The following is a 15,756-nucleotide window of genomic DNA, read 5'->3' as shown; positions in this document are numbered from 1 at the left end:
TTCACATACACAATGGACTGCTTCACGAGAGGGCAGTGAGAACGTTTCCAATCATGGTGTCACGACAAAAGAGCAGTGAGAATCGAGGCTTGAGACTATTTATTGTGTCGTTTTGCGTTTCCAATTTTATTTTGCAAGGGTCACGGTGCTCAGCTATTTTTTCGAGTGACTGTACCTCATTATCATTGCAGTTGACGTAGAAGTTGTTTTTAAAGTAATTGCCTGTTGAAATAAACTTTTGAGCTTGAACAGGGTAGAAATAGGAAGCATAAAGCTCTTGAAATGATATTTGAAGTCAAAATGAATGTATAAATAAATGTAAGACATATAATTAAAAATGATTGTTTCCTAACTAAAACAGATCGTAGTTAAAAGCTTTTCGTAATATGTCAGATGCCCAATTAGCTGGCGAAGAAGCTAATCAACCAAACTTAGCTGTTGTTAATGAAGTTAATAATGAAGAATTAGTTGATCCTCGAGTGCAAGTAATTACAAACTAATCTATTAATTTCAAAAATGTTTCTGTTATTATTTTCTTTGTAAGAAATATTTATTCATTGTTTAATTTTCTATTATTTGATTATGACTTCGGCCTTTCATGGTAGATATAGTGATATAACTAAATCATTAAAATTGTAGCATAAATTATTTAATTCCTTATCTCAAGTTTTAGTATCAGATTTTAAGGGTAGGCAGTAGTTTGAAAAACTAATTTTTTTTAAAAAGTTATAACTACACTAACCTTATTACAAATGTAATTAACTGCAACTATTTTTTTAATAATGCAACCTACTTAACTACTTTTTGTATAAGAATTTTGCTGGAGAGGAAAATTATCTTTACTCGCATTCAAAATTTGGGGACATTAAGGTATTGTGATCTGTGGTAGGATAATCACCAATTCATAGCAACTTCTGGGCAGCGGCCCGTAAGAAACTTTAAAAAAAAACATCTCAGAGTATATTATTTTTAATTGTTATTCATTTTTATTCTTATCTTAATGTGTGTGGAGATGAACTGAACATCACCACAAAAGGGACAAACTTGAACTGTATAACGTATAACTCGTATTCACCCCTGGGTGAACATCTGCATGTTTTTTTTTTTTTTTAAATTTGCAAGTTTAAAATCTATTTAACACCTTGGCAATTGTAGTTGGTGTGACAGATCACGATACGGAAATATCCCCTAAAATTTCAAGGAGTTCAATATTGAAAGGAAAATTAATTCTGAATATGTCAATTAATTTTTATAAATTTTTTCTTTCACCATTCAACTTTTTATGTTTTTCTTCACCGTTCAACTTTTTATGTTTTGTTTCGATATTCTGCAGTTGTAGTAATTAATATTGTATTTAAAATATCGGATTTTAAAAACAATTACAATAACTGCTAAAAGGAATAGATATAATCATTGGTTTAAAATTTAGAAATTCAAATGCATGATTCGAATTTTCGATATTGTCAGAAATGTATCAGTATATTTAAAAACCATGTGAAAATTATTATCAATAGCTGCCAAAAATAGATACAAAACACTACATGGAGTACGATATTATCCGCATAAATTGAGCTTGTAAAAAATTATTATTTAAATCCGTGATTCAAATTTTATGTTTAGAAATAATCTCAACTGAGAACTAAACAGAATTTTTAAATCCCTGGGAATATCAGTAGCACTTATAACTACAAGAAGTAAAAAAAAACAACGCTAAAAAGTTGAAAAAACGATGAGATCATCACATTAAAAGTAAAAAAAAATAAATAACCTATGAGTTTCGCGTGCAATACAATTGTATGAAAAAACATCGGGATTTTTTTTTTTAAGTGAAAATTCTTAGCAACAACTATTGAAAGAACAATTGAAACACCCAATGGACTAATGACGATATCAGCGCAAACCAATCATGTCAAAGAGATTTTTTTAATACTTGATTCAAACTCTGCGTGCCTTAATAATATCAGTATTCTTTTGAAAACTACTAAAACATCAATTATAACAGAGCAATTGAAGACATCGGGAGTTTAAAAAAAAACACATAAAAATTTGTAGCAATAATTGCTGAAAAAAAATTATCAAAACACTACTATGGTGAAATCGGCACTAGTTGTGAGCAATAAAGTGAAGACTCAACTGCTTTTTACTTCTCAAAGGAAAAATCTTTCAGCAAGAAATTTGTAACGTTCTGCGACAATGTCGCAGTTTAGGGGCCTCCTTTGATTTCAAAATTGTTATCAGCGGTACATGAATTTTCCCAAACTATTTTATTTTTAGTCAGTGTCATTTTCTTGGTGTGAAAATGCCACTTCTGTTGGTGTCATGAAAAGTCTGATCTAAGAACAAAATTTAGCGTCTATAAAGATGATCCCAACTGATATAATTATGTGTAAAAACAAATTTACCAATTGCTATTTTAAATATAAACAATTATGTTTTTTGTTTAGGTTGCATTTAATTTTTATATCATAAAAATGAGTTAGCTTTAAAAGATTAGAAGAGGCTTGTTTGTTTGAGATGCCTGGTTTTTCTAAAATAACTTTCAACTCTAAAAGTAAATCATTGATAGCATTGACTGCAACATAAGGTTGTTTTGTCAGAAAGATAAGTCTAAATGAGCCTTACACAAGTGAATACATTTTAATCTACTTATTTGTTTTGTTAAATTTTTTGTTTTTATATTTTTTCGTGTTTCCTTATTTGACCTTTTCTGCATTTGGTGTAGATGTTTGCCAAGTCACTAGGAGAGGTTTTAATGGTCTCTCCTAAAGGATTTCTTCAAAAATTCTGCACTTCCCTTAAGTGGTCATAAATAGATGTGGTCTTTCCTGGAGATTTCACTATATTACACTGCAATCTATGAAAAAAAAATACTGTAGTTTCTGAGAGATGAGCTGCACCTGCAAAACTTGACTAAAAAGGAGAAGTTTTTCATCCGAAATGCCACTCTATTGGATATGCTGCACAAATTTTAATTGTATGAGCAACTATGCAGTTAATGTATCTGTTACAGTTAACAAATTATGTATAAAATAAATAAGCAGTTAAAAATCATTAAAATAGTTATTAAATATAAAATAAATTAATCAAGGTTCCCACGATACTTGAAAAACCTTGAAAGTCCTTGAATTTGGTTGGAAAAAAATCAGGGCCCTGAAAAGTCCTTGAATTCTGCCGTACGAAACTTGAAAAGTACTTGATTTTTTAGGAATTAAAATACTACTAATTTTTTCAAAAAAGTAGTAAAAAAATAATTAATAAAATCAAAGGAAAATTATAGAAATTCTGATTGATGCAATTTTTAATGCTTGAAGTGAAAAGAGGGGTTAAACAAGATGCAAAACTTTTCTCTCCTAGATTTTTCAGACCAGATTATTGTTCATTGCTCTGATGTTTTGAAAGCTGAAATTTCTAGTCAATTTTAGGTTTTTTAGTCATAGTTTTTGAATGATATGTAGTGTTTAATTGATTTAGAAATATGTTCAATGTGTTAACTCTATTATTACGACAGGTTAATATTGTTATTCTATTTGTTCTTTTAATTTATGTATGAAGAATAATGAATTTTTTATCATTTATAATCAAATTTTTACATTTAGTTTTTACTGCTGATAAATAAAATTTAGTTCTACAGGTTTCATTGATTATGAATAAACATCGTGATTCACATTAAACTGTTTCTTGATTTACGGATCAAAATTCATGTAAAATGTTCTACGAATTGTAGTTTAACTGAAAGTGATTAATGAATCAAATATCGAATATTACTTTAAAGTGATTTGCAAATTGCTCTTCAGAAATTATATTAAGGTATTTTATAAATCACACATGATTCACATTAAGTGATTTATCAATCACATATCATGAATTCAACTAAAGTTATTTCTGAATCATATAACGTGTTTAAGTAATTTCAGAATCATGCCTCACAATTCTCATTCTAGTAGTTACTCATATTTTGAAGTAATAAAATAGGAAATTTGATATTAAAGTTTAAACAGATACATTAAATTGATAATTTATCTAATTATATGCATTTCCTGTAACCTGAAATTTGATCTAACATATTAAAAAAAATATTTATATTTTAATAACCGTGCAATTACACAAACTTTATCAATTATTTACTATGCTTGTTTGAAAGAAACTGAATCTATTATATGCATTATACATTCATTCAGTTTCATTAATTCTAATTCACTTCATTAAATTTGCATGAAAAGTTTCACTGACGCTAGTTTTTAAATGTTGGTTAGTATCGTATGTCAATTGGAGTTTTTTTTTTTTTTGTCTATTGGAATTTTTCTATGTGATTTGAAACAGCAATGTAACTATTAATCATTTGTATTATTAGCTGATAAATTTAAAAATATACAATTTCTGCTTCTACGTAATTGTAAAATCTGGTTGAGATGTACTTTAGCATATAACATTAATACCTAATAGGTCCTTGAATCCTTGAAAGTCATTGAAAAGTCCTCGATTTTTTTAAAAAAATTTGTGTGGGAACCCTGTTAATATATGAGATCTTATTTGAAATCAGAAATGATGGATTTCAATAATTTTCATTATGACTTTTCAAAATTGTACCATGTACAATTGTCTGCAATTGAAATACATAACAATCGCAAATGTATTACATTGATAAATGGGTGCTTATTTAAAATATAAAAATATTTTGTAAATCAAATAAGCCTCTGAAAATATTTAAAATAAATTAGTGAAATATAATAAAATAAAGAACCTAACTAAACATGAAATTGCACCATGTATTACAATCACATCATGTCTCTTTATTGTACCATAATTTATGGAAGAAACGGCGCGGCGTTTACGAGTTTAAAAGTTTTAAAATTTTAATTGCGGCGTTTACGATATTTAAAAAATAAATTTTACATTTTTCAAAGAATTTTTTTTTAAAATCAAAATAGTTGCGAAGTATGGCAAAAGATGGCGCCATTATTGATAACCCACCACCCCTTAAAGAAAGTGGGTTGATCTCGATCTAGTTCCCGCCAAACCGCGTGGTTGATAGCTCTTTCACATTTTTTCTCACTTTGTTACGACGTGCTTTGTGGCAAAATTAAATTGCGGAAAGTTTTCTTTTTAGTATTTGCTAATATTTATACATCGTTGTTATGGACGCGACTTATAAACTGATATCTTCTTATTTAAATAAAAGAGGTATGTTTCCTGAAAATAAATAAATTAAATTAGAAAAAATATTTATAAAATGTAAATATGTAGTACAGTATGGAACCCGAAATTCGGCACTTAATCCGACCAATTTTTTTCTTCTTTTTTTTTTTAAAGAAATTTTAATGATAAGAGAAAAAAAATCAATCATATTTTCTTTTTATTTGGAATTTTTTTCTCTTGAAGGAAGTAACTATATTTTATCTTTTAAAAATAAAAACATGAAGAGAAAAAATAATAAATCTGTGTCAAACAAAACATCTGTTCCTAAAGCAGTTTAAAATAAAGTGAAATTGTAAATTAAAAACATCTGCATTTTCAATGAACAAAATAAAGAAATGCAAGTTGGGAGAAACTGATGAATCAATCTTGACAGCTCTGCAAGTGCTTTACTGGTTTGTCCCCCCATATTTCCCTCTTCTGTTTGACTATAAATTAGCCACACCCTTTTGACATTGAAACTTCTTTCTCACTTGGTGTACAAAATGAATTCTATCGCTTTTGCTGCTTTTTTTTAAAATTCGATTTATTTATCTTTTTATTGCTTATTAACTGTTACTTTTTTTTGTTACACTTGTTAACTTGTTTTTTTTTTTTTTAATCGTTATTAGTTGTGTGCTTCTTTTTTGTAGTTATTCATTGTTAGGTTCTTGCCATTAATTGTTACTTTTTTGTAGTTCCTTGTTAGCTTTTTTTTTCCGAGGTGAGCATCTTTTCTTAAAACAAAATGTTATGTAAAAGAAAAAACGAGAACAATGATCTGGCTATGAAGAAGAAACGATTATTTCTTTTTCGGATTATTTCATCTTGAATTATTTATCCTTCGGATTATTTCTTCTTGATTATATCTTATAGATTATTATTTTAATTAATGAAATTTCTAAAGATGGGACAGTTTTAAATCCGCCCCATCAAAATCTACAATTGAAACTTAGCTAAATTTATTGGTTTTTCTGAAATTAACAGCGTAATTGAATTATCGTAATATACGGGCGCCATATTGGAATTTCCGGAAGAGATCCGAAATTCTGCAAATTCCGAAATACAGAATTTGGTCGAACCCGTGAGTGCCGAATTTTGGGTCCTATACTGTAATGTAAAAAAAATCATTTATATTAAAGTAATATAAATATAGTTATTTAAATTTTTTACCTAATGATGGCACCAACAGCCGATTGTAACATGTTGTTCTGAGCAGTTTGTCCAAAATATACAATAGCAGATTACATTCTTGATTTTATTATAATTGTACATTTATAAATTTTAATTTATATTTTAATTTAAAACATCAGTAGTATTTATAAGGAATTAATGTTATATATTCACTTTTGCCGCTAAATCGTTATTATGGGTGCGGCGTTTACAACATGTGCGGCGTTTACCGTGATTTTTTTCTTTAAGTCTCATTATCACAAGTGCGGCGTTTACGATAGGTGCGGCGTTTCTTCCATAAATTATGGTAATTAGATTTGAAATAAATCATCATTAAATTATCATTTTGTTTACTTAAATATCATTAAATCAAATAATTCAGAAGCAAAAAACCTTTACAATAATTTATTAAAAAATCCTATTAACAGTTAAATAAAGTAAAATAAATCTTGTTTTGCACTAAATTGTGCTATTTAGAACTATTCCAGAGCCTTGGGGAAGCGCTTCTTTCTCTTATTTGTGCTGAAGGGGTTAAGTGTAAAGATCTCACAAATATTCGGTATTCGGTCCGTTTCTGGAATATTTGGTTGGCAGAATGTTTGGCTAAATATTCGGCTAAGTATTTTTTTGGAAAAATATTTTTCAACAAGGTTTTTTTGAAATTTTAATAGATTTTCACATGTTTTGTACTGCTAATTTTTAAAAAAAAATTATATTCAGACAAGTCAATTTTGTCATTTTTGCAACACTTTTGTTTAAGAATTGAGAACATTTTTTTCTTTGTTTTTGTTATTTTTATAATGGCGCAGTATTTTTTGACAGATTTTATTCTTTTATTGTCACTTTTTTCTTGTACGGTAAGACAGATAATCAGTAAACAAAAAAGATGTGGATTTCAACGTTAACGTTATATTTTAAGAAATAAGAACTTTTTTTCTGCTTTTCTTTTTTTTTAAGATTAACTTTTCTTTTTATCAGCATTTTTATTATGATGCAGTATTTTTTAAGCAGCGTTTCTAATGAACGTTATTTTTTATCATCTTTTTTTTCTAAGAATACGGCAATATGAAAAAATTTGAGATTTTTAGTGTTAAATTTCTTTTAGAAATAAGAAGAAAAAAATTTTTTTTCCTATGTAGCTTTTCCTTTTTTTAAAAACTTTGGTTTTTATCAACATATTTATTATAATGCAGCAATTAATACCCTCTTTTTTTCTTTCCCTTTTTTCTTATCCCCCTTCAGCATTTTTGTGATTTTTATCAGAAAGTGAGGGGTGTTAAATCATTATTTTTTACTGAATATTTACATGCCCGACCTTGCATGGGAGAGTAAATGTACATGCTCCAGTCATGTTGGCAATATTTTTTTCGAGCTCTTGTCTCATATCAAACTTTTGTTACTTGCCAACTTAATCTAACTCAACAATTGTAATTTTTTTTTCAATTTTTTTTTGGATTAATTTTACAAAGGTTTTAAAAATTCTTACTTGTTTTTTGTAAATTGAGTATAAATTCTGCATGCAAGTAACTTCAGAGAAGTATTTCAACGTAACTTACTTGACCTGGAAAATTATTTTAATTCTATTTTTTTTTCTATAAATGCAATGCTAATGATATGCATTATTTTTTATAGGTTGAACTTGAGCGTCTTAATACTGCAACTGATCTCATTAATAAACTTGAAATAGAACTAGATGTAAGTATGGACAATTTGGTAAAGGATAGGTTTATATGCAAATTATAAAGAAACCTTTTTTCAAGCAGTGTTGAAGAAATTAGACTTATAAAGAAGAGCACAAATCATCCCTTATCTTTAATTAATTGAGACATTTTAACAAATACAATTATCAGCAGAAATACATAGGAATGAATTCAATTGTAGTTTTGTTAATAATTGTATTTGTTAAAATACAAAAGGATTATGTGTCAATGATAACTATGTTATTTAAGTTCTTGCTTTAAGTTATAGATTTATAATGTTTAAAATCAACCAATGATGTCTAGTAGCAAATTTATAAACTTCTATTTCTTAAAATGATAGCCACATGTTACCTTAATTTCATGCATTCCATAGACTGATTATCTGTTAAAAATCTGGGTGTCCATCACTGAGGATTACCTCCTGCCACAGAAAATCTGCCAAAATTATTTTCTTGGCATCAGACATCTTGAATTTCCTATTGACTTTCGTCAGCCATAAATGTATGTAAGAGACCATTCATACTGGATGTGAAAAATTTCCTTATGCAAATTAGGAAATGCAAACAAGAACCTTATTGATGAAATATATATACCAGTGGAGAACTGGCCAATCAGGTTCTTATTCGCATTTCCCTTGCAATGTCCATTGGCTCGTATATAAGTAGATTTGCTCACATACAATGCAAATTCTGGCAGCTGCGTCAGTAAATTATGCGTCACTGCAGATAATATACAAGAAATTACAGTACTTATGAAATTATATCAGTGCTCTACCTCAAGTTTTTAGAAGGGCAACCTACCCCATCTGCCCTTTGATCCATATAAATGGGTCATTTTTGTAAAAATAAGCCGTCATCCCTTAAAAACATATGAGGTCATTTGACCTCAGCGATATTCATATCTTTTATTTGGGAGGGAGGTATATTAATGAATTTTTTAGTGATTTTAAGTTTTACTATTTAATTTATTTTAATAAATGCCTTTTAATTTAAAAATGCTCCTTTAAATGTGTATTTTCTCATAATTTTCAGTTAAAATGTTAAAAAAAAGCTTTAAAGTTGTTCATCAATTTGTCTTTTAGCTTGCATTTAATTATTTTTTAAAAGCTTCAACTTTTTCTGTTATTTTTGTAATGAGTGAGGATTACTTTGTGAAATATACACATAAAATATTATAAAAGGATAATTCAAAAATTGAGGATCAAATTCAGTTATTACATAATGTTACATATTTTGATAAATTTTTATAATGTTAAATGAGTGCCCTTTCAAAACTCAAACTGCCCTTTTCTGCGAGTAAGTGCCCTGCCCTTTTTTATTCCTAGAAAGAACTCTGACTATATATACATTAAGAACTCAGCTATCCAGAATGTGTGGAAATCTATATAGCATAAAGAGTCTTGTTTTCTTAGAGATGTAATGCAAAAATATTCTCCTGAAGTAAAAATTCGAAGAATTTTTTCCCTAGTTATGTATTTATCTGTGAAAAAATATTTTTATTTATTTATGATAAAATTTTGTTTTTTTATCTGTGTCAAAAACATTTAAAACAAATAATATTAGAGAAAATATACACATAATCTTAATTAACTGAATTTTTATTTTTCTGTTATTCCTTATCTTCTTTTTCATAAGATGAAAAACTATTTTCATCAGATGACATATGATCAAGTTCTGCATCAAAGTCAGATGTACTTGTAAACTTGACCATGTTATTTTTGTTTTCTGTCTTTTATCATTTAATATTGTGGTCTACAAATGCTTACTTTTCACTTCTTTTGCTGGACAATCGATTTCTTTTCACTAAATGTATTGAGCTGTAAGCACTAAAATTTCGTTCTGTTTCTGCTGTTGATAGTTAATAAGTTAATTCAATCAGTGGAATTTCGACCAACTTGACACCAATACGTATTTTTTTCCAAAAGAAAACTTCTTGGTGCGGCAGAACTTCCTCTTCTGACATGTCTTGTACAGATGCTACCGATTGGGTAATGCATTCTGATCTACTTTTTCTTCTATTGTTACATTCACACAATTAAAATTAGGATTCAAAATATTAAGTGTGTAGTAAATAGATTTTAATGTCATAGCTTTTCTCTTTTTCACACCAGTGATTATAATTTTCTCTTCATTCTTCAGAAGTGGAGCTGATGGTAAAAGTTTTTGCAAGTTTTTATTGATTTCAATAAATGTTTAAACAACCATACTAATGGTCAGTTTATCCTACTCTAACATTGTGATCCATTTTGCAATAGGATTCAGCAAATCATAAATTTTTGACACATAGAATCAAAACATCAAGAATGCAAGATTTGCTGTGTTTTCTGAGAAACTTGCTAGCTTCTTTATGAACAGCTGAAGATTTCAAACTTTTTAAACAAGTTAGAGCTGTCGATCATCAATTTTTAACATGCATTTTCAAGGAAATGGATACATAGTGCTCTTCTGTTTGGATGGAATAAAATGTAGCATGCAATGCTCATGAATTGCTGATTTCTTTTACAATACAAATGCAGTTGTTTTTTAATTCAGATAATGAATTTGCTTTCAGTAAATCTTCAATTAGTGTGTGAGATGTACAGCTGTATTCTGGTATATGGGAATATTTATATTGTATTAACTCTCTTGTTTTTATCATGGCAGTAGCATTATCAGTGATTATAGCAGGTAACTTTTCAGGGCCTATATCTTTAAGAACTTCATCAAAAATACTACATATATTGTCTGCTGTATGATGTTATTCTTTTGTTGCTAAAATATTATTAAACACAAACATGGGTGTAGTGATGATAAAATCTACAATTTTCTGCAGTTGCTCTAGGTAGGCATCACATTACAGTCTTAATGATGTAGTTTGTTCTATTTTTGGGTAAACTCTCAATTCAATACTGCAAAACTCATCAATAAGTAATTTATTTAATAAAATGTATCTTGAAGGTTATTCAAAGAATAGTCAAAGTGCCTTAAAAAGAAGTTTTCCATTCTTCAGTTTCAGACATTAATAATGGCATAGTTGAAGTGAAAACCGCTCTTGCACATAACATTCTGAACAAAATATTTATTTATGTTAGACTTAGAGCTTGAATAACTTCATGATTTTGATATTAGAAAGCTGGAGCTTGCTATATTACTTTAAGTTGAGTGATTTTCTAATTGAATTAAATTACAGTGAACTCTCACTTATGCACCGGTGTAAGAGGCCAAGAGAAAAAAAAGCGCATAAGTGAAAGAGGCGCATGAGTGAAAAACTTCAAAATTCTTAAATGCAACATAAATTGCAGTGACAATATGAATAAATATGCTTCTAAAGATTAAATGTTAATATTTATACTGTTTTGGTATTTACTATAATTATACAAAGAAAACATTTAACATACCTTAAGACAATTTATTTTATTACAGAATAATCTTAATCCATGTTTGTATTTGTTTTTGTCGACGTTATTTAAAAACAGTTTTTTCCAGTTCATATAAATGGGATAAGGGGCAGTTTCAGAAGCAAAATTAAATTGTAAATAGTCAGGAATAGTGTCTAAAGCTTTCAATACTGCTGTGTGATTTGGAGAAACTTTATCATCTCATCAGTATCATCCACCACGTTCTCATCATTCACAAGTTTTAGTTAGTTACATGATAAATTTCTAAGAAAAGTACTTGACGTCATAATATGCTGCACAATAGGTTCAAGGATAGAAGAAACAAAAGGTCCCTAGAAGAAAAGTACCAATAAAAGGGTCCCTGGAAAAAAAGGTACCTCCATAGCGAAAATCTGTAGGGATATTTCCAAACTCGCTTTCTGGGCAGCATGAATGCTTCTCGCTGTTTCAACTAATATTCTTCTTAGCTGTAATAATTGAGATTAGATCATTAAGGTAAGGAGAAGTGTAAGGGGAGGGGACTTATGGGCTGTTGTATTACGCTTTTTTTTAAAAATTTTATTTTATTTGTTTATTCTTCTTTGATTATTTTTTCAAGCAGGAAGATACTATTTAAATTTTTCAATAATGTTTTCCGGTACCTTTTTTTCCTACAATCATAACAGTAACGGTAAACAATTTTATTGAACATTTTCATATTTAATTAACTTTTTAAGAATAAATGCATAAATAAGAAACAAAAGTTTGATAAAAAGCACTTTGAAAACGCGCAACACGAAAAAAAAAAAAAAAACTTGCACGTAACAGCAAAAAGCACTTCAATCTTATCTTCTCATTTAAATATTTTCCCTACACAGGTACCTTTTTTTCCAGGGACCTTTTTTCCATACCTTTTTTTCCTAGAATCAAGTTCAAGTACTTCCGTCACTAAACAGATCACCTCCTTTTATTTACTCATAATGTCCATCTGACTGCAAGTAGGTGATCGCGGTTTCTTTCCTCTTTCGTATTCCAGGTGTCTTTTTTTTTTTCTTTCTAGAAAACAGCATGGGTGTAAAACTAACCTCTGGACAAGAGGAGTGGTCATTTTCTAAAAGATCAATGGTCTTTCATTGTTGTTGGTGTAACAGATAAGACACCCTATTCAAAATTTTAGAGAGAATGTTTTTCCAGAAACAGCAAAAATGAAAAGGTCACAGGGAGAAGCAAATTCAATAGGATCTAACAACATATATTTCTTTTTATCTGTAACAAGGATTGCTTATTTGCTTCATTTTTAATTTAAAACATTTTTGTTTAAAAGAGAAAAAATATTTAAAGGATTAAAAAACTAAAATGTAAGCCTAAAATTTCGGCGCATAATTGAAAAATTTATTTTTAGAGCGACACATAAATGAAGGATGCTTATCATTATTTTCCTATCTAATGTACTGGGACCTATAAAAATCGTCGTATAAATGAAAAAGGTGCATAAAGGAGGTGGTGCATAAGTGAGAGGTCACTGTATACTCATTATCTATATCTGTGTTTAAGTTTGTTAGTACTCCAACGGTAAAGTTTAATGATGCACTTCTAGAAATTAAACATAGTTTATCATCACAGGTGAAGCTGCTTTGTATAAGAAGAGATTTCATTCATTTCTTTAAATGATTTTGCCTTCTAGTTGCAGTTTTGTATAACCCTTTTCACAAAATTTACTAGGATACAATACTTTTCCATCCTTTGATTTCAACAAGAAATGTTCTATAGCTAAATTTTAAGTTTTGTTCGTATAAAAGTTTTTTCCAAAACAAGATTTTTCTTACAAATTCTGTAATAATGAACAAGAAAACCATAGCAAAATGTAGCCTATTCAATAAATGCACATTGTGATAGTTAGGGTTAATGTTGTTACTCACACAGAACAGAAAACTCAGATTTATTTTTCTAACAGATAAGAAAGTTGCCAATAATAAGAAAGAGAAATTCCAAATTGATATTTAAAACTTAATATTACTTGAAATATTTGAAAATTATAACAACTTTTTTTGAAGGGAAAATAAATTTAAAATTTTAAGAAAAATTCTTTCTTTCTTTCTTTTTTTTTTGTTTTTTTTTTTAAAAATGGGATATTTAATTTCCGATACTGATTACTCGCAATTCTGAAACACAATTTTTTAAGAACAATTTTGGACAGGCCGAATATGTGCTTCAATATTTTTAATCAGCATTATTTAATTTATATGTATGTCAGCAGTATTTAATTATATTTCAGCGTTATGAAAGTTTCTTTGAAAGTTCTACATAATGATTAGTGTTAGTATTTATCAGGGTTCGTGATTTTTTTGATTTTTTTTTTTAAAAAAATCAAAAGAATCAGATTTTTTTGATTTAAATCGGATTTTTTTTTTATTTAAATCAGATTTTTTTTATTTCTATTCAAATAAACTGTAAGAAATTTAATTTATGATTAAAAAAACTTTATAAATGTTTAGTCAAAATTAAACTAACATTAAAAATATATTAAAACAATATTTTAAGAGCTCTAACTTACTAAAATAATTTTTCATTATAATACATAGCTTTGAATGCATGGCAACCATTTTGGAACAAATGCATGATTGAAATTTAAAGACTAGATGAAATAGAGAATTTAAAGAGTAATTCAGGGGTCTGTTTAGGTTTTACTGAGAGGTACCTATTTTGAGAAAATTTAGACATAATTTGTGAAAATAAAAAATTATATTAAAAAATCAACACAAAATATTGTAAAAATATGGATTTATGGTTTCTTACGAGACACAAAAATAAAATTTAAAGAAAAAGTATTTTGTGAAATTATTCTAGTTTTTCCTAAAGTTGAATTTGTGAAGGTAGTAAATTTGGCTTGGACAGATCCCTGTACTTTAACTATTAAAGCAAATTTTCAATTAACAAACCATAATTTTAATTTAAAATTGTGATTTCTTTTTTTTCTCTTGATTTTTAAAATAAAATAAATGCAACAGATTGTGTTTATAAATGCAGCCATTCATCAAAAAACAAATAAATATTTAATCAATATATTTTTATATTAAAATATTCATTTTTAATCCTACATCAGTAAAATATAATGTATATTTTAATTCCATGCTTTTTCCATCAAAAGGTATAATTTTAATTAACATTATTTGCATTTTTTTTTTGAAAAAAATTCATGTTTATTAATCACTTTCTACAGCTATGCAAGTCTATATTAAGACAGCATTAAATGTTTACTTTAATCAGTACTTTCAATCTCAAGAATCAATAGATTTTTAAAAATGTAATTTCAAATGTGTTGGAATTTAAGTGAAGAAAGAAAGTAATTTCGTTAACTAAAATTAATTAATGTAGCAATTTATTTAAAATAAATTTTAAAACTAAGAAAAGAAAATAATAAAAGTATCAATAATTGAAGCACTTTTTTTTAACTTTTAAAATCAATATATATATAAAAAAATCAGTTGATTTAAATCAATGATTTAAATCAACAAACCCTGGTATTTATAAGTATTTATGTTTAAAATTTTATAAAATAATAAATAAATTCAATAAAATATGAAATATTTTTGAGGTACATCTTTATTGTAAGTAGCTTTCTGGAAAATATTTTCAAATATCCTCCTTAATGAGAATATTCTCTCAGAAAAATATTACTGAGAATTTTAATGTTTAAGTTTTTCTATATTACCATATTTTTCCAAAAAATTTTCTGTACTAAAAATGCTAATAAACTTACATTTATTCAAATCCTTGCTTAGAAAAAAGAATTAATAAAAGAGAAACTATATATTATTATTCTTTCAGTAAGAAAATAACTAATTTAAATGGAGACTGAGTAATATATATTCAAAAAAATTTTTAAAAAGCTGAAATTGCAATTGGGAAAAACTATTTTCTAATTTTTAAATGCTTAACTACCAACTGTTTTTATTCTTAACTTCAAAAATTATGTTTTTCCTAAAACTATATTTCTGAGAAAGGGGCAGTGAGACAATAATAACAGCTCACAAATAAAAGTTTGCTGTGTTTTGTCACTTTTAATACTGTAATAATAGAAAAACCTAGTAAAGGAGGTTGGTGACCATAAATTTTTTTTAAGATATATAAAAGACGGAATATTAGCTTTAAAAAATTAATGAAAAATAATTCAATTTGCAATAAGGGGGAAAATACAAGAGAGAAACAGGATTTTTTTTTCTAACTATCTTTAATCAGGTAAGTAATTATCTATTTAACAACCCTTTGGCACTTATGAAATATGAAAACTACATAACAAACTAGAGAAAGCTTAAAATTAGAAGGAAAAAAATTGGTTAATTCCTTTTTTGAAAA

General features: G+C 27.4%; 1 protein-coding gene across 1 annotated transcript in view; it reads left to right on the top strand.

Annotated features, from left to right (window-relative positions):
* The first annotated feature begins 221 nt into the window (after positions 1–221).
* Positions 222–15,756, top strand: part of LOC107437027 (SH3 domain-binding protein 5-like) — a 50,342-nt gene continuing 34,807 nt past the window's right edge. Inside the window, exons 1-2 of the mRNA XM_087155114.1 lie at positions 222–485; positions 7,978–8,040. Coding sequence (XP_087011240.1) covers positions 387–485; positions 7,978–8,040 — 162 coding nt within the window. The 5' untranslated portion in view covers positions 222–386. The remainder of the gene's footprint in view (positions 486–7,977; positions 8,041–15,756) is intronic.

Source organism: Parasteatoda tepidariorum, chromosome 11, assembly GCF_982258835.1.
Source record: "Parasteatoda tepidariorum strain Cologne lab strain chromosome 11, Ptep-v5.0, whole genome shotgun sequence".
In the NCBI taxonomy this organism is placed as follows: domain Eukaryota; kingdom Metazoa; phylum Arthropoda; class Arachnida; order Araneae; family Theridiidae; genus Parasteatoda; species Parasteatoda tepidariorum.
The sequence above is the reverse complement of the archived record's forward strand: the minus strand, read 5'-3'. Positions and strand labels throughout refer to the sequence as shown.